This window comes from Trifolium pratense, linkage group LG3 (genome assembly GCF_020283565.1).
Source record: "Trifolium pratense cultivar HEN17-A07 linkage group LG3, ARS_RC_1.1, whole genome shotgun sequence".
Lineage (NCBI taxonomy): Eukaryota > Viridiplantae > Streptophyta > Magnoliopsida > Fabales > Fabaceae > Trifolium > Trifolium pratense.
Genome location: NC_060061.1, coordinates 33,011,071 through 33,030,503, shown reverse-complemented (window position 1 = coordinate 33,030,503; position 19,433 = coordinate 33,011,071). Strand labels below are relative to the sequence as shown.

The window sequence follows — 19,433 nt, the reverse complement described above, 5'->3', positions numbered from 1 at the left end:
GCTCTATATCTGCGACAGTTAATTTTATGTGATTAAACTCTTGGCATTTATAAACTCAAATGTATTAGACACTGGATACAAGAAGAACGTCCTTATTCCTTGGACTCAGCTACAACTTTCACCAGCAGTCATTTAAATTACAACAATTGTGTGGTTTGGTAAAAAGGTCAAAAAATTTCAAGGCACGCCAGATAAAGCGAAAAAATCACCTGACAAAAATTTGCATTGTAGAATACAATCCCCATACTACGCACTTTTCTGGATTCATTTTCTTTGGTTAACCTACAATTTTCTCAATACCTTCAAATTTAAATACTACCTTCTCAAACTTCACAAAATTTTCATGCAAGAAACGTATTAAATTCTTTACATCAACCTCAGTGATCATGAGAAATAGCCCGGTTGAATGGACATGGACTCCTCACATTGAGCTACGACAGCTTCCTCGGCTATGATCCAACCATTATTGCTATTGGAGTTCACTTGTTTATCTTCACAACAACTCTGAATAAACGAAGACATGAGAACATAACATGCACCAAAAGATGTATTATTCTCTAATATCTACAAAAACTGAAACTTACATCGTACCAGTAAGAGAAAAAGCCTACAAAACATACTACAAGCCTACTTGTCTACAGCTGTGCAATATTCAGGTAAAACATTGACCAATTATTGGTCAAATTTCCATATACATGGCAAAAGATGTATCCTCCTCCGCATCAAAACACAATCAAGATAGAAACCAAGGAGGAATTAAAGAAATTACGGCTAACATGAAGAGATAACAAGGTTGGAAAATCAAGTATGTTGTCAGTAACCAGCACAACCAGTGTTGTTAAATAGCGGCTATAGGGCTATTGCATAGTGGGATTTGAACATATCGCTATCGTTCCGTGTTACAATAGTAGTACAAAATATTGTGAAAAAAAGGTGCTACAGCACTGTTGCATAGCGGAACAGCTATTTTCTGTGATCCGCAATTGACAACACTAAAGCATACAAACCCATAAATCCTCCTTTTCTAATCCCAGTCAACAAAGCAATTGGCCTGATATATCTACCAGGAAAACACTAATTGATACCATTGCCATCAAACAACTTTTTCATCACTAAGCCTAATATTTTCAAATTTGTGAAAGGGCAGGGACTAATTATCTAGATAAATTTACAATTTCAATAAATTATTAGAGGCAGAATACCAACCTCAGGACAAGTATATACGAGAAGGGTCATCCAATCCCAGTTTTCAACCATCTGTCTTTGGTTGTCAGCAAGTGCTTCCTGTAGAAAGTATAGTAATGGGGGCATTAGTTGCATCTCAAATTGCCTTGGTTTGCCACAGAGCCCGCAACTTCCAGGGTTTATGTCATTAGCTACAGCTAAAATTGGCTTGCCACCATGCGAATATCTGCACAAAGGAATAATAACAACAGAACGTTGCAGTTCCTCGAGTTAGGATGGAAGAAAAACACAGGATAGGGAAGGAATGTATTAGAGAAAAAGAAAGATATGATGCTATGGAAAAACATAATTGATAGCATGAATGCGAGGTTGATGTATGTATCAAAATAACCTCGGTCAGTATGCTTTCACTCAACTAAAGGGAGCCACAGAGTGAACTGGATGGAGAAACCAAATTTTCTCCAGCTTTCTTAACTCGTGTGTATTTGTACAATTATATTTACATTACTACATGTTCATAAAGCCTAGCCCAGGTAAAATTATTGCAACTCCAAATCAGTATGATGATTAGAAAGAAATTATAGGTAAAGTTGAGGAAATTGCTTCTTTGAACAGCTCTCAACAGTTACATCAGAACCATACAATCTTTAATTGAAGGAGGTCTAGTGTTTAATCTCTGCTACTAACAACAAACAAGTTCTCTCTCTCCCCCGAACAAATTAACCATTAACATTTGACTATAAATTAAAAACAAACTCCAATTAAAACTATAAGCCAACCTTATGACCCCGGTGTGACTGCAACACCGGTCTCACATTTTTTCACTTTCTAAGAAGACAATGGACTGTTCTAAATCTTTAATCAGTACTTTCGAAACTGTTTGGATCAAAATATGTGATATCAATGTGTCAGGTGCATTTAGCTCTGTAGTAAGTGTAGGTTCACTCCAAAGCATAATTTCTTACATACCTAAAACACTGCTCAGGATACGCATCCAACCGTTTCTTGAACTTGAGGTATGTTCTATCAGCTGTCAAAGCTTTATCATATTCATATTGTTCCTTTTCCCAGGTTTCTTCTGCTTGCATATTATCCTCAGCAGAATTTCCATTCTCCTTAATAGAAAGTGATGAGTAGCTAGAACATACAGAACTAAGATCCCATGTAGATGGCTCTTCTTGTGTGTATATATAAAAGCAAGGCACCACTGAAAATAACCAATGTTAGCACAAAATCAATAATGTTACAAAGTAAAAATTAATTTACATATTCCAAATCATATTTTCTGCACCTGGAATATCATTATGATTGTTAACATCTTCAGAAGCTGTTGTTGGTTCTGGATACGGAGAAGATGTAGGGAATTTGTGTTGGCGCTTTTTCTTTTGTTTCTTGCTCTTAGATTTAGAATTAGAAGAAGCCAAAGTCCCAGCTTGATAAAGTGCATTGGCCAGTTCTTCAAAACTCATGTCATCATCACTTTCGTCTTCATCATCCCCTGAGTTGGGATTTTGAACTTCGACTTGTTTATGTTGAGAGGTTTCCACGTCAGCAAGTTTCTGAAGTCGAAGAACTCGCCAAGAGGTTGCGCATTTGGGCGAAACACAACCGAAAATGAAAAGAATGCGATGATGATGAGATAGAGGAGCATAAATCTGTGCAACGAGGGAGAGGCTATTGGCACAGGTAGCACAGCGAAGTAAATCAGTATTGATGGCATCCTTGGGAAGGGGCCAGTCCTGTTATTAATATTATTAGAATACAAAAGCAAATCAGTTACAGTTGAAGTTGCAATTACAGAACTAAGTCTTCACACACACAAAAGTTGAAGAAATGAATTACAGGGAGGCCTCCGATTTTAGTAGTATAAGGATCAGATGGTTCGCGGTAGTCATCGGCCCATGGCCCCGGCATTCCTAGCAAAACTTTACCCATCATTACTGTTGTGAGGGAGAAAGCTAAATTGAGTGAAACAGTGCTTTGCTTCTTCCTTTTCCTCCTAAGTCGTAGTCAGGTCCAGCGGCGGAACTTGAATAAAAAACTTGGGTTGTCAAAACAAATTTTAATAATGCATAAATCAAAAGTATAGTAATCATAAGCATATTTTTTGTCTCGTTCTCTACAAAAACACTATCTCAAATAATAAGGTTAACAATTTGCCATTAAATTAAAAATTAAAAAAAAAAAAAAAAAAAGGTTAAAGATTCTGTCTTATTGAGATTATTTAGGTATTAACTAAGCAACTGAGCAAAGAGATAGTAATGAAGTACTATATTGAATTTTAATGTGAAAAACATAAAATATAAGATAAAGTGAAGAGGAAGACTAACGATGAAGAACGACGCGGCAGAGCAGTAGTATTTGAGGGAAATCAATGGATGCACTGTTCGCATCTGGGTGCACACTGCACTCACTGCCTCTGTTTGTTAACTTTGTGGGAGTTTAGATGGTAGTCTCAGAGTGTTTACTTCGCAATAGCGACCACGCCGAACAACCGATCAAAAGGTTAGGTTAGAGAGGGGAAGAAGAACGCCGCTGTGTAGCAGAAGAGAGGAAGAAAAATGCCGTTAGGACGGATGACGTGGGCTGTGGTGGAGATGGCAGCAACGGCGGAGAGAGGAAGATTGAGAAGATGAAACTGCGTTAGTGTTGTTTCAGAGAGAGGAGAGAAGACGAGGACAATTTTTTGTTATTATTATTAAAAACAAATAATTAATTGTAACCATTTAATCTCGGCCATTTAATTTTACTTTTTCCATATGTCACTAAAATGTGCAATCAACAGGAATAAAATGAAAAAGGAGCAAAGCTGCTCTAAGGTTAGAGTACATTTTCTTTTCAATTTTTTTTAATTTTTTAAGAAGCAAATTAGTCTACTCAAATCGGAGATAATCAAACTTGTGAGATCTTAAGGAGGAGCACACTTTTAGATTCCAAGTCAATACCACTAGACCAATCCAAGTGGGTTCTTCTTTATCTATAACAATATATAAAGGGGATAAGGGAGTTTGGCCTGGATTTTTTTTGGTCCATTTTGCCCTTAACTTCCTTTATGGTTTTTTAATTATTCCATAATTGCCCTTAACTTCCTCTCTTTTTTTTTATGGTTTTTTCATCTATATCTATTCTATATTATAATATATAAAAAGAATACATGAGTTTTGGGGTAGAATTTTCATAATACCAACATTACCCTTGCTTTTTTTTAGTAGCAACAAAAATCTTTTATTAACAAACTCACCATAACATAAGGCGTATCTTTTTTTTGGGTACATAAGTTAGACACAGGCTGGCCCGCTAGTTATTTAATAATAATACTCCCTTGTTATTTTATTTTTTTCACTTTTAATTTCTAATTTTTTCGTTGCATTTGCATTTTTTCTCTTTAATTTTTTTGGTACATTTTTTTCTCTTTAATTTAATACAAGACTCTTTACAAAATTTTAGTAAAAAAAATTAAATATTTTTTTACATAAGAAAAGGAATTAAATTATAAAATTAAAGTTGCTAAAAAAATTATACTGTAATAGCAAGTCAAACAAGCACCTCTTACATCATATTCTAGCACATGTTTTAAAGCAAGAGGAAAACTTAAAAGAAAAAGAAAACAAAAACACGTGATAAGAAAATCTTTTTTTACCATTTACTCTCTTGTTATTGACGTAAAAGTTAAAAAAAAAAAATGACAAAAAAAATAAATCAAAACCATAATACAATTGTATATTCATGACAAATTTGAAGTGATTTTTCTTTTTTAGAGAAGTCAAAGAAATATGAGGTATTATTGCTTGGGCACAAGCCTAAATGTTTTATATTTTAGGTACACGCATAATTTTTTAAAAAATTAATAGAAATGATAATGAAATGATGTTAAATGATGTGACTAGTTTTTTTATATGGAAAATGCTAAACAGTGCCCCCGGGGCACTGTTTAAGGAACCAAATATAGTAATATCATATTGAAGTTTGTGCAGTCAACGCCTCGAAAGTCTAAAAAGTGTTATTTTCAATTTTAAAATTTCCTTTTTTGGTTTCCTTAACCAGTGCCCCGGGGGCACCGGTTAGCATGACCCTTTTTATATTTAAACTTTTTTAATCATGTGTATTCAAATATTTTTTATTTAGGTTTGTGCCTATATTAGAATTCCTCAAGAAATATGCTATAATTGAAATATTAGGCACAATGATGTGCTTAACTAATGAGTTTACAAGAGGTTGCAAAAGATGCAACAGCATCAACGTTCAGAAGCTCAATTAAAATCCTAAACAAAGCAATCAATTTAATCACCACATATTCAAATCAGAATTAAAACATTTCTTTCTAGTCTTCAACCACCACCACTATAATCTTTTCACCTTGTCAAACGACATTTCCACCGAAGAATCTTTATCAACAAAAATCCGATTGTTTCTCTCTTTCCAGAGAATCCAACAGCAAGTCAACCAAACTAGTTTGTAAACCTAATCGAACCTCTTTACTAAAAACATAAACATTATAAAATTGTGAAGCGTGGCCACCAACAACATTTGATAATGGACTATACACATCTAACCAATGAAGACTTTTATTGCAGAGAAAATGAGAAAAATTACAGCCAAAAAACAAATGGTTGGAAGTTTCAGCGACTCCACACCACCTGCACATAATATCGAATCCAAATGAGTCATTCCTCGACGAATCAAATTATCTTTTGTTGGAAGCTTATTATTGAATATCCTCCCATCAAAAAGAGACACTTTCATGGGAGTAATTTTGTTCCAAATAACGCGATTGTGGACAGCCACTGCTAACGGAACGATGTGAGTTAACAAATGATAAGCTCCGCTGACCGCGTTAGGATCAGACAACCATATGCAACTCCTCCTCCCACAAAAGAGACCTGCCGCCATCATTGAGGAAGCAGACAATTTTCGGTATGTGTTTGCGGAATCATTCAGGTGTTTTTCTTTCCACTAAGATTTATTGCATTTTTCCATTGGCTATGGGTCTTCTAAAAGGTCCTTCATTGGATGTCGAGATTGAATTATAGGTCTTCTAAATACCTTTTGAATTTTACAATGATTATTAGATATTGTCTAAAACATTATTTCCTATTTCTCAACTTCAGCGTAAGTTGTCTTAGGCACCACGTGATTGGTGTAGCTCATTCCCTTGCAAAAGCAGAACTATCCACAATTTGTCCTCGCTTATTTCATCATATTACACTTTGTACTATGCCGTTTGATTGAATTAAAGATACTTAAAAGTTAAAAGTGATAAAGAGTTGATAACGAGAGAGAGATATGAAATTTTAGAAAGAAAATAGATGAGTTATAAGAAAACTTCTGAGATTGAAAGTATTTCTCATTTCCAGTTAGTAACTTCTTTCCAATCATGCGAATAGACCATCTAAATGTGGATTCTATACATACACTTACTTTATGTCAAATAAATTTTTCTAGGTATAATGTCATCTAGGACAACCTCTAGTAGCACCATCTATTGCCCTTAATCATATCGCATTAAGTAGGAATCCAACTAAACTCTTTGATCCTAGGGAAAACAAGGATGACTAACCACCCTAAAAATTTAAGAATCATGAACTCCTCACACCACTAGAAAAAGTTGAATTAACTACGAAAATTAGCTAATGTGTTTTATTACTGAAAAAAACCATGATGCTCTACAGGTCCGGCGAAACAGTTTTTTTTTCCCTTCTAATTACTGAAAACAAGTAGTTGTTGAGACTGCAAACTTTACTGGAATCATCACAAATGCTATAATCGAGCTTTTCTATATTCTAATCATCAATTATATTCAAAGTTAGTACATTGAGACATGATATATACAAAGGCAGTAGCTAACTCAATATGCTACTTCACCATCTATCCTCCTCACGCAGTGAACAAGTCTAAGATTGTGCTCTTCTTATATGGTGTAATGGAATGGGTTACTACTCAATTCCATCTCTTTGAGTTTTTTGCACTTTTAGACTTCTGTTTTCCTGCCTGAAAGGCCTGCATCTTTTGCTTCTTCCTTGCTTCTTTCTCAGCCTGATATTGCAATTAAATAAATAAGTAAAGTAATGGAATTTATAATTTATCATAGAAACTCTTTGATACTATCTACCGCCTCATTCATATCTGTTTGAAAGAAGAAGTTTACCTTGGACATCTTAGATTTGGCTTTCAATTTAGGAGCTTTGTCCTCAAGCTCTGCCTGGCGTTCAAGCTCCTTTTCCCTAGCATCAAGATTCTTCTCCAAATAATACTGCAAATTTTCAGACTCATACTTGTTAGAAGCCTATACAATCCATTATATACAAAATCGGATAACATTATTCTGTAGAATATTACCATTTAAAGTGTCCATTAAAATTAAATCATTCAATGAACAAATAGCTTCAGAAACTATCGCAAATTTGCCATTAACATGATAAATTATACCCTCAAAATTAAGTTACATAAACACATCTAAAATACAATATAAGAGGCTATCTACATAAACACACATAGATCATCCATTATTCCATGAATCCCTCCAGTGAGGGCATTAGCAACAGTTTGCCCCTTTATGTTAGTAAAAAAATATTTTTGACCCTCTCCAATCAAATCTAAGTTGTTTTGCCATTTTGATCCCTCACAGGTGTACTCACTAATCACTATCATTTTTTATACTCACTTTTTATTCCTGTCCCTATATCCTTCCACTTGTGTGATGAAAGACTGCGACAAATTGAGCAAAGGATCCAGCAGACTGTTCACTTCATTATTATATTTTATGTTTGAAAGGAAAAAAAAACTCGATTTAAAATTCAGATATGTTGGTGAAAATGTTAAATCCGTATCACAAAGGAACCAAAATGAAGTGAAGAAATCTGTCAGGGATAAAAAGAGTTACACAATTTTACTCAAATTTTACAATATGATGGGAGAAATGAGACCAATTATAAACAAGATCACCTAGAAGAGGGCAATGCAGATAATTAAGAAAAGTGAGAATTGAGTGAAGTCGGGCATCCATTGAATCTAGATAGTATTAAACATCAAAATACTGCCAAGAATCCAACTAATAACACATTTACTAAAACAGATTATATCAAGAATAAAGTTCAGTTACCCTGTTTCAACTAACTCCAAATCTTAAAAAAAAACAAGTATATTTACACAGTCAATGGACTGCAGAAAAGATAGTGGCAGAGAGGGGGAAATCGAATGACTTACATTATAATCCCCAGCATAATCCTGTAAATCGCAATCTTTTACTTCAATCACTCTATTAACTATCTGCTTTATAAAGTACCGATCATGAGATACTGTGATAACAGTGCCCTCATACTCTGATATTGCCTCCTGATAGAAGAATTATGAAACATTACTAGGCTGATGGGTGATAGTGAGCATTAAATGCATAGAAATGTAAAAAAGAAAAAAGGAGGCAGACCTCAAGCATTTCTTTAGAAGGTATATCCAAGTGATTGGTTGGTTCATCCAAAACAAGCAGAGTTGATGGTTTTACCATGAATTTGCAGAAAGCCAATCGTGCCTAGTAAAACAAGACTATTAACTCCAAATAGTTTTGCATAATACGGATTTAGTGAGAAAGAGAGTAGAATACCGTAATGAAACTAGGGAAGCTATCATAGAAGCATGTAAACAGTTTAATTTAAAAATTATATATTTGTGAGGAGTAAAACAGAGGCGCTTATTTGACCCTACCCAGACCCTGCCGTTGCCAGAACTTAATAGCACCATGTTTCCTTCTTTTTTTGGCAGGAATAAATCATGCCTAATGAAATTAAAAGAATTTATATATATACTGTACTTGACGGTTGACGCTACAGTACATGAAATGCCCAAAGGGTGCACGAATATGAATATCTCCCAAAATTGTCAAATCATTTGCCAAGAGAGGGAGAAAAAGAATCCACTACCTCAACATTCGAAGTTGGATTATGCATCTTAACATCATCATGGCTATTTTAATTATTGTTTCTTAAATTTCTCTAAAGACAGACATTTTAAAGATACTACTCAAGCAACAAACAACCACCTTTCAAAGGAGAGCAAAAAAGGTTTTCAAAATGTCTAGTGCATTTAACAGCAATTTCATCTAATCTGCGGGTAAAGAAGCAACTTTCGGTTAAACCTAATTACATATGAATTACAAACTTGATGTTGAAAAAACAAACCATTCAATCATAGAAATAACACAAATAAGCAAGAATTTGAATGCTCCGATTGTTCACAAATGCTAACTGAATGTCAACTGGAAAAGAAAACACAGATCTAGATATTACCTTCTCACCACCACTCAATAGAGAAACTTTACGATCAAGCATATCAGATTTAAAATTACAACGCCCAAGAAGTCCTTTAATATCGTCACTCCTCCAGTCCTCTGCAGCTTCCTCTACTGTCTGAAGCACTGTCTTTTCCAGATCAAGCGCCTCAGCCTGTTAAATAAATCAAGTCAGCACTAAAATATAAAAGTTTTGAAATGAAGAATTGGAACTGATGGCACCAGTTAGCATTTCCTCAGTTAAAGTGGCGAACCTGATTCTGCTCAAAATAGTTAGGCAATACATTGTGCTCCCCAAGGATAACTTCACCGCCAGTTGGCTTCTCTAAACCCATAATCAATTTTAGTAAAGTACTCTTGCCACATCCATTTGGACCGAGAATGGCAACCTTTTCTCCCCTTTCAAGTGTAAGATTTGCCTTGTTGAAAAGTGTCTGGCACAGAAAAACTTGATCAGATGATGTCTTTTAACATTTTAACACTACTTTTTATATAAAAATATCACGCTAACTCACTTTATCCTCAAATCCAAAATCCAAGTTCCTAACTGTTACAACAGATCTTCCACTGCTTCCACGCACAGGGAACCTGATTTTCATTTGTTTCCGTTCAAATGGCTTCTCTACTAGTTCCTCTCCCAGAAGTTTTTCCAATTTCTGTTGTCACATACGAAGGAAATTCTATTAAGCAAATAGCATAAGAAGTGAACAATGAGTCAAAAAATAAATATAAGTGAACAACAAAACATTACAGTAATATTTACAATGTGGAAGGATGCATTGCAATTTGCAACTATTTCAGTAATTAACACAACTGTACTGTTTGATCAAAAAAAAAAAAACACAACTGTACTGTTTTTAAGTTATTTAAGTGAATATTATTTAAGGTCACTTAAACTTATGGCAATCACAGTGCTAGATAAATAAATTCATGAATCTTGATCCTTATGATTTTGGGAGAATTGGTTCTTGACCCATTTAATGAGTGCATTTGACTTGTTAACATTTAGTACAAACAATGTTATATCTAAATTAAATAGTTGATCACATATACCTTCTCAGCGGAAGAGGCGCGGCCCGAACTTGCTCCGGCACCTAACCTACTTATCAATTCTCTTGTATGTTCAATTTCTTTCTGCTGCTTCTCCCATGCAGCATACTGTGTTTCAATCCAAGTTGCCTTTGAAAGTATATACTGAGAATAATTTCCCTCAAATGTCCTGGATACACCCATGTCAGTTTCCACAATTTTTGTACATAGTTGATCGAGAAAAGCTCTGTCATGGGAAATGATAACCATCGGCACATCCTGCTTGTTAAGATATTCTTCAAGCCACTCAATGGTGTCAAGATCAAGGTGATTAGTCGGTTCATCTAACAACAACAAATCTGGTTCCTGCAAATTAAAGACACATTGTCATTCTTATCAGCAACACTTTCACCTTCAAACACACTGTAATCAACATCAAAGATATATATGCACATCAAGTAACATTGGTTATATCACAATTAGAGCATATGGTTAATAATAGGTACAGCCTAAGGTTACCCTTCATTGATCTATCATTTAAATATAAATGAGTCGTAAAGATTATCTTCCTAATTATTAACCATATACCTACGCTAGAATCACTGTCTCTCAACAAAAATGCAATTTGCAATACCCTATACCTATCACCTATGTAGCACAGACACTTTCAATTGAAGGTGTGTCGGTCTCCAACACTAACGCATGCATTACATTCATTTATTCGATTTTCTCAAATTAGTATTAGTGTCATTTTTCGGTGTATGTAACTTATATTATAGCCCAATAGAGTATACTATGTTGTGCAATATACCTGAAGTAGAATCTTGCCAAGACACATCCTCATCTGCCATCCACCACTAAAAGAAGCAACCAACCTATCCGAATCCTCGGTACCAAAACCAAGCTCAGGCATCAATTTACTAATCTTCGAATCAACAACATCCAAATTCACAGCTTGTGCTCGTCTCTGAAGCAAATCAAACTCATCCAAAAGCCTCCCCATCAACTCCAAATCATTAACAGAACCCTCAAGAGCCTTCTGCACTTTCTCCAACCTTCCAGCAACCTCCATTTCCTCTTTAAAAGCACTCATAAACTCCTCCCTCACAGTCCTACTCTGTGACACCTCAAATTCTTGACTCAAAAACGCAATTTTCATATTCGGTTTCGCCTTTATCACATTCCCCGAATCCGGTTCTTCAAGACCAGCAATAATCCTCATTTGAGTCGTTTTCCCCGCACCATTTACACCAACCAAACCAACTTTCTCTCCTTTTTTCACTTCCCAATTAACCTCTTTCAAAACCGTAACACCTTTATAAGTTTTACTTATATTTTCCAACTTCACACCAGAAGAAACGCTTGAAGCTCCTGTACTTGATTGTTTATTCTTGCCGCGTCGTTCATCGGTTGAAGTATTGGAAAATAGAGACTCGATATCGTCTTCTGCTATTGGAGTATCGTCGACTGCTGTTACAGCGGATAAACGTGAAGTGTAATTAGGTTTTTTTGAGGTAAAGAATCGATTGGGATAAACTAAATTAGTGTTAGTGTTGGGTTTAGGGGTGAGATGAGTGTGAGTTAGGGTGCGTGGTAGACGTCGTGAGTCTAGAATGAATGCTCCGGTGAGGTCGAGGTGGTGGAGTTTACCGGCTAATTCCATTGTGTTTGATGATCGGAATATTTTCGACGGTTAGAGATGAATGTTTAGCTAGAAGAAGAAGAGGTGTGAGGCAGAGAAAGGAGGATGATGAAGCTTCTCTACCCCACCAAAATGTTTGGCAAAATTCTGCGGCTAGTGAATTTAATGGAGTTTTTATTTTTTATTTTTTATTTTTTCTTTCTTTTTCGAATAAATTTCTTTTTTTTTATTTTCTTTCACTATCGATTTAATCTGGTTTGTAATCAGTTCTGACATCAAGTGATTTCAGATTCCTCCCGATCGTAATTGCGGGGATTGAATCGTGGTCTTTCCTACCAAATTAAGCGTCAACCATCATTGAACTAACTAACGATTGGTGAATAAATTTCTTTTTACTTTATAATTAGTTTGATTACAATTTTGATTCATATTCTCACTTATTTATGAAATTGATTTTCTCATTCTCATTTAAAATTAACTAGTTTTGATTTTTTTTTTCAAATTTTTAAATTAAGAATTCTAACGTGAAATGTTTTAAATGACGTATCGATGATAGGAAATAATCAACAAACACGAATTGCAGAAAAATCCCTTACTGTAAAAATTTCTATTTAAGTATGATATACCTTTTTGAGCAAAAGTATGATATACCTATTGCATGTTTGAATTTGAGTTGTTTGTCAAATGTCTTTCTATTTATTAAAAAAAAAATATTTCCATATATTTTACCATTTCATTTTTTGGATTTAGCCAATAAATATATTTTGGTTTTAATAAAATCTATATGATAATTACTTTGGGTAAGAATTGAAGTTGAATATTCTTAATCAATTCAACTATAAATTAAGCTTAACACTTGGAGCATCTCTAATGATAATTTTGCAAAAAAATCATCTTTAGTTTTATGCACAGTGATTTTTATAATATCATGTCATACTCATGCAATTGATATATATGCAAAACAACTAATATTTATAGGCAACTTCTAACGTGCATGCACCATATGGTGCACAGTGCACAAGTTAGTGATTTCATTGTATCAAATATGAATTTTACAAAATTTATTGTTGAATTGAAAGTTTATATCATATAGATCATTTATAAATTTTTTTATTTCATACAAAATTATACTCATGTAACTCATACACATTTTATATCAATGATATAAAATAATGCAACTTTTAAGCAACTCATATTTTTATACAAAATAATTTAAGTGTCATGCTAAACAGTATCCCCGAAGCACTAGTTAAGCATACTAAAAAAAGAAAGAAATAACAAAATTAATGATGAGAGATAATAACTTTTTACATCTTTAAGGTATTGAATTCATAATTTTCAAGATAAAATTTTCATTTTGATATCTTTAACCAATGTCCAGCACTGTTTAGCATTTTCCATAATTTAAATATGCTCACTTAAGCAAGTCAGCATTAAATGATGATTCGGTAACTTAAATAAAAGGTACTTGAACAATTTCATTGCTACCTACCCACCCTACCATAGTTCATCCAATGAGAAGAAAAAATAAAAAATAGGCTTAAATGCATTTTTGCCCCCCCTGTTTTGATTAAATCGGAATTTTACCCCCCTATTTTAAAACGCGGACTTTTACCCCCTCTGTTTTATAATTTTTTGGATTTTGCCCCCCCTAATATTCTGTTTTCGAGTCACAACTTCAAAGCTTCACACACAACTCAATTTGGATCAATAATTCACCAAACGGATATCAAAATGACCGTAATCGAGTTATCTTTCCACAGAATCAAACCCCACTAAATTTGGAGTTACAAAGAGAGATTAATTACCGTTTTAGTGAAGGTATGTCCCCCAAAATTCTGCAAAAATCTGCTTTCGAGTCACAACTCAATTTGGATCAATAATTCACCAAACGGATACCGAAATGGAATTATGGTCATTTCGGTATCCGTTTGGTGAATTATTGATCCAAATGGAATTATGTGCGAAGCTTTGAAGTTGTGACTCGAAAGCAGATTTTGTGCAGAAATTTTGGGGACATACCTTCACTAAAACGGTAATTAATCTCTCTTTGTAACTCCAAATTTAGTGGGGTTTGATTCTGTGGAAAGATAACTCGATTACGGTCATTTCGATATCCATTTGGTGAATTATTGATCCAAATTGAGTTGTGTGCGAAGCTTTGAAGTTGTGACTCAAAAGCAGAATTTTAGGGGGGGCAAAATCCAAAAAATTATAAAACAGGGGGGTAAAAGTCCGCGTTTTAAATCCGGGGGGGGGGGGTAAAATTCCGATTTAATCAAAATAGAGGGGGCAAAACTGCATTTAAACCTAAAAAATAAATCATTATTCTATGAAACTCTCTTAAATATGTACTTTATAAATGTTCTTAAATAAAGTTTTGTCAAAAAATATTTTCACCAAAAATCGAACTCGATTACTCTCAAACATCATAACGAAAATTCATTTGCTATTTAAGCTCAATATTTTGGTTTACTTATTAGAGTTAATCTTATTTAACAAATAAATGTGTTTTATTTTATGGTAAAAAAAGTGATTAATAACTATCTTTAGTTACCTTCCAATGCTCTGAAAGTCTGAATTTTAATGTTCTTTTTTATTTTAAAATCAGAATATTAAGACAAAATAATAGTACAATATATTACATTATATTATCATAATATAATTTATTGTAAAAAAAATGATCATAGTAAATAGCATAATATAATTCTTGTAAAAATAATGATCATACTGAATAGCATAATATATTACAGTATAGGAGTATTATCATAATATAACTCCCGTAAAAAAAATCATAATATAACACAGTAAAATATATAAATTATAATTAGGGTTATGTTAAACAGTGTTACTGAAACACTTGTGAAAGTATTAAATTGAATACACAAATTTTAAAATAATTTTTTTTATTAATATAATTAACTAATGTTTTTTTTTGTTAAGTAATTAACTAATGTTTAAGAGACAGTGCTTAGCACTTATCTTATAATTATTATGATTATTAGTTAATATCAATGAGTGAGAAAAAATAAAAGTATGAACCAAAAATATTGATAATATTGAACAATCTTCTTTTTCTCTTACAAAGATAAAATTTAACAATGAAATTTGATATTTATATCATTGAGGAAATTGTAAGCTTTAAATTCGTCTTTTGAAGCATCTTTAAAGAGAGTTTGTTGCTCATTAATACTCTGTTTGGATTGGTGGAATGAGATGGAATCGAGGAGTATATAGTGGTATGGAGACAGGTTCCATTAGGGGTGATCGCGGTACGGTTTGGTTCGGTTTTGAGCATAAAAGTCATCCTAACCGCGAGATAAAAATGCATGCGGTTCGGTTTGGTTCGGTTGATTTTTAAAAAGTCATCCAAACCAAACCAAACCAAATCAATGCGGTTTGGATCGGTTCGGTTGGTGCGGTTTAAAACATAACGATTGTACCGAACAATTTTAAGCATAAAAAAAAAATAAAAAATTGAAGTTCCAAAATAACATTGTAGTACCAACAAAAATTATTTATCCAAAATAACATTATAGTAACTTACAATTTTAAATATATAAAAAAATTGAATTTTCAAAATAACATCACGGTACCGATAAAATTTGTTTATTTAAAATAGGCTTAACTACACATTTGGTCCCTTACGTTTATTTTAGGTTTCAATTTGGTCCCTTACGTTTAAAAAGTATCAATTTGGTCCCTTACGTTTATTTTAGGTTTCAAGTTAGTCATTTCCGTTAGTTTTGTCATTAACACCGTTTGAACAGTACACGTGTCAGTGTGTCCAAGTGCCACGTGTCTGTCCACATATGCAAATTGACTGCCACATGTGACAAAATTGACGGAAAGGACTAACTTGAAACCTAAAATAAACGTAAGGGACCAAATTGATACTTCTTAAACGTAAGGGACCAAATTGAAACTTAAAATAAACGTAAGGGACCAAATGTGTAGTTAAACCTTTAAAATAACATTACAACACCAAAATAAAATTTCAGTACAAAAAATAAAAACAACTTGAAGTTCGATTAATTTGGTCGACTGACTTGGTAATTGGGCATGTATATTGGAATATAAATATATTTTCTTTTACGATATTGGAATATAAATATATAATAGTAACTTAATGCGGTTTTTACGGTTATCCGCGGTTTTTGCGGTTTGCGGTTTTGCGGTTTGCGGTTCAGTAAGAAAGCCATCCAAATACATCCAAACCAAATGCGGTTTTTGCGGTTTTCGGTTTGGTTTGGTTCGATTTGCGGTTTTACTTTTGGATTGGTTCGGATACGATCACCCCTAGGTTCCATTGTTTGGATTTTTTAAAATTGAGTGGAATGGAGTGGTATATGATGGTATTCATTCCACCTCATTCCATTATTTTCTCTCATTTTTCTTCCTCTCCAATTTGGAGTGAATGAGATAGAATACAACCACTTTATAAAATTGTCCAAACAATGGAATGAAGTTTATGTTTCATTCCGTCCCGCTTCATTCCATTCCATTTTATTTTATTCCGCTCCGTTTCATTATGTACCATCAATCCAAAAATAGCTTAAGAGCAACGATTTTTTTTAAAAAATGATTAAATTTTATAATTGGGTACACAAAATATTCACTTAATAAAATGAAAAAAAATCAAGTATAAACATAGAGAAATTGAATTTCTTGATTAAGGATATAACAGATAGAGGGCCTATTTGTTATATATGTTTTTTTTAAATAGATTCTGATAGTGTTACATAATTTCGTGTAAAAAAATTTACAAAGAAATTTTTTACAAAAGGTTCAATGAAAATTTGATTTGAATAATTATTTCTAAAATATTATTTTAGGTATTTGATCATTTTATTAAAAAAAAATTTGAATGTCAAAATTTCAAAAAATCACTAAATTTTGAAATTATTTCAAATAATTTTTTATAAAAATAAATTTTTTTCCAATCGTTTTAAAAAATCATCCAAAATCAAAGCCATAAGCCCATAACTATCTTGGTCGAGTATGTTTTGTGTGGTGCATACTTGCGCTTTATGGCCCACCCCTGTCATGCCACGAGTGTGTTTATATTGGGTGGCGCATCACCCTATTCAATCCACGTGTTGCTTTACAAACAAACTAGAAAAAAATCTTTTTAACTTATCTTATATAATTAAGGGTAATTTCCCAAATTATCCCTCCTTGTCATTTCTTTCTTTTTGACACATCATTATAATTAAGGGTAATTTTGTCTTTTCATACTAAATTATAATAAAATAATATTATTATAATCATTATACTCTATTACATATTACTTTTACATTTTATTTCTACTATTTATATGAGACCTATATTTTTACTCATATTAATAAAATCGCATATTTTTTAATAATTTCTACAAGACCTATATTTATGCCCATGTATTAATCTGAAGACCTATATGCACGAAAATTGGAATTCAAAAGTGAATTTACTAAATTAATTTACGGTCAGAGTGAGTGAAAAATATTGAATTGAAATTACAAGCAATGTTCATATCATGTATTTCAGAATTTAAGTCAACATGTAATTCTCAATTTCCCACCAACCAAGTTAATAAACAATCATTTGTTATAAAATTTAGGAGAACAATTTTCTCATATCCTATCACACACAAATAATCCAATGGAATTGGCTCAGTTATAGTATGCTAGCTCTACAAGTGGTGATAATATGTTCAAGGATACTGCTTACTCAGAGATCCCTTTTTTGATCTTTTGTGTCAAACAAATTTCTTTTGAGAGCTATCATACTTTATTGTCATTGTGTAGGTCTCGAATAGAATTGTCTTCAATAAGGAATAATAAGTTAGTGAATAATGTGAATAATATTGAAACTGAAATTACAAGCAATGTTCATATTTTGTATTTCCTTATTAAGAAACAACATCAAACTATTCTTGCTTTTCCCTGTTTGAATTTCAGAATTTCAATCAAATGTGTGATTCTCAATTCCACAAATAAGAAACATCATTTTTCTTGTCTCCTTTCCCACAAATAACAACATTCTTATTCCATTGTAAGTGTGTGAGGAAAAAGATGAAATTGGTGCAGAGTGTGATTTTCTAACTATAAATAACCCTTCTTAGTTCTCACTCCGCATTAAACACGTAGAGAAACATGAATTTATTCCCACTACCAAACGTGACCGTCTTGTTCTGTTATTGTTAGTTACCATTACATAAGCACAAAACCATAAATTATAGAAAAGTAGGAGAAACGGGTTTGTGAAGCACAATTATAAGGAATGAATTTAACAATTGTGGAAGTTTAATATATTGGTTTTAGAAATAATTGAAATTGGATGAGTATTAAAAATTAGGTTAAGCAAATCATCATGGGAGGTGGTAAGAAAAAATGTTCTTGGAGTTTCTTGTCAATTTTCAATTTTTTTTCCATCTAAGAATAAGTATAGTGGAGGGTACGATGATTATGATTCCAGGTGCAAACCATAAGGAAGACGTTTCAAATACCACACGAGTTACTGGACATGCTAACTTTATTTGGAGGTCCAGTTCCGAATATTAAAAATAGATGTCTTATAATAAAAAAAGATGCAAAAAATTTAAAAGGAATAATTCTTATTTAAATTGTAAATAACATTAATAACATAAAAAATTGTCATCTTTGTAACTAACATACAAAATATTAATATTCTAATTAATAACAACAAAATATTTTTTAGCTACGTAAAAACAAAACCTCACTTCAAACAGTTTTTGAATTAAACTCATCAAATAAATTTCATATTGTATTTTTTTTCACTTTATGTTTTTTTTCAGAAGCATAGCCATTTCCATTTTAGTTGAGCCTTTCAAATTATTTTTTAATAAAAGACAGATTAGAAAAAAATTGAATTCTTATTTTATTTTTGTGAATCAATTTTTTTCATACTTTTTTAGAGACCTACTACCATATAAATATTTGTTGAGGCCCCGTAAAATGGAGGCTCGGCTATGTATAGTACACTTTGTACCTGCTAATAGGCCTTGCCCAAGCCTCACCTTCAGCTAGTATCATGACTCCATTATTATAAGCAAACATTGTGAGGATGAAAGACCTCATTGTGTCACGCACACAAGCACCCATGCTTACCTTCTTCTCCGGTGTCTCTGTCTTGTTTTCCCCAAAACTGCAGATTTTGTATTGGTCATAGACTTAAAGTTGTCATGGCAAAAGTAACAAGCTAGAACAAATCGAGTGTGCCATAACTGTACGAACACGTCTTTGAAGCTTTCAGCCTGATGTACTGGTGTTTCAAGCTTATTCCATTACTGTATCT

General features: G+C 32.9%; 2 protein-coding genes across 2 annotated transcripts; both read right to left on the bottom strand.

Moving 5' to 3' along the window:
• Positions 1–78: 78 nt before the first annotated feature.
• Positions 79–3,923, bottom strand: LOC123918352 (programmed cell death protein 2-like). Its single transcript, XM_045970376.1, has 6 exons — positions 3,516–3,923; positions 3,028–3,213; positions 2,477–2,924; positions 2,155–2,392; positions 1,207–1,411; positions 79–504 (listed from the first exon to the last, which is right to left on the bottom strand). The coding sequence occupies exons 2-6, from the start codon at positions 3,121–3,123 to the stop codon at positions 385–387; spliced, it is 1,107 nt and encodes a 368-aa protein (XP_045826332.1). The 5' UTR covers positions 3,124–3,213; positions 3,516–3,923; the 3' UTR covers positions 79–384.
• Positions 3,924–6,925: 3,002 nt separating this feature from the next.
• Positions 6,926–12,292, bottom strand: LOC123913668 (ABC transporter F family member 5-like). Its single transcript, XM_045964483.1, has 9 exons — positions 11,307–12,292; positions 10,520–10,861; positions 9,982–10,122; positions 9,721–9,900; positions 9,465–9,620; positions 8,609–8,710; positions 8,389–8,517; positions 7,331–7,435; positions 6,926–7,218 (listed from the first exon to the last, which is right to left on the bottom strand). The coding sequence occupies exons 1-9, from the start codon at positions 12,156–12,158 to the stop codon at positions 7,123–7,125; spliced, it is 2,103 nt and encodes a 700-aa protein (XP_045820439.1). The 5' UTR covers positions 12,159–12,292; the 3' UTR covers positions 6,926–7,122.
• Positions 12,293–19,433: the final 7,141 nt, after the last annotated feature.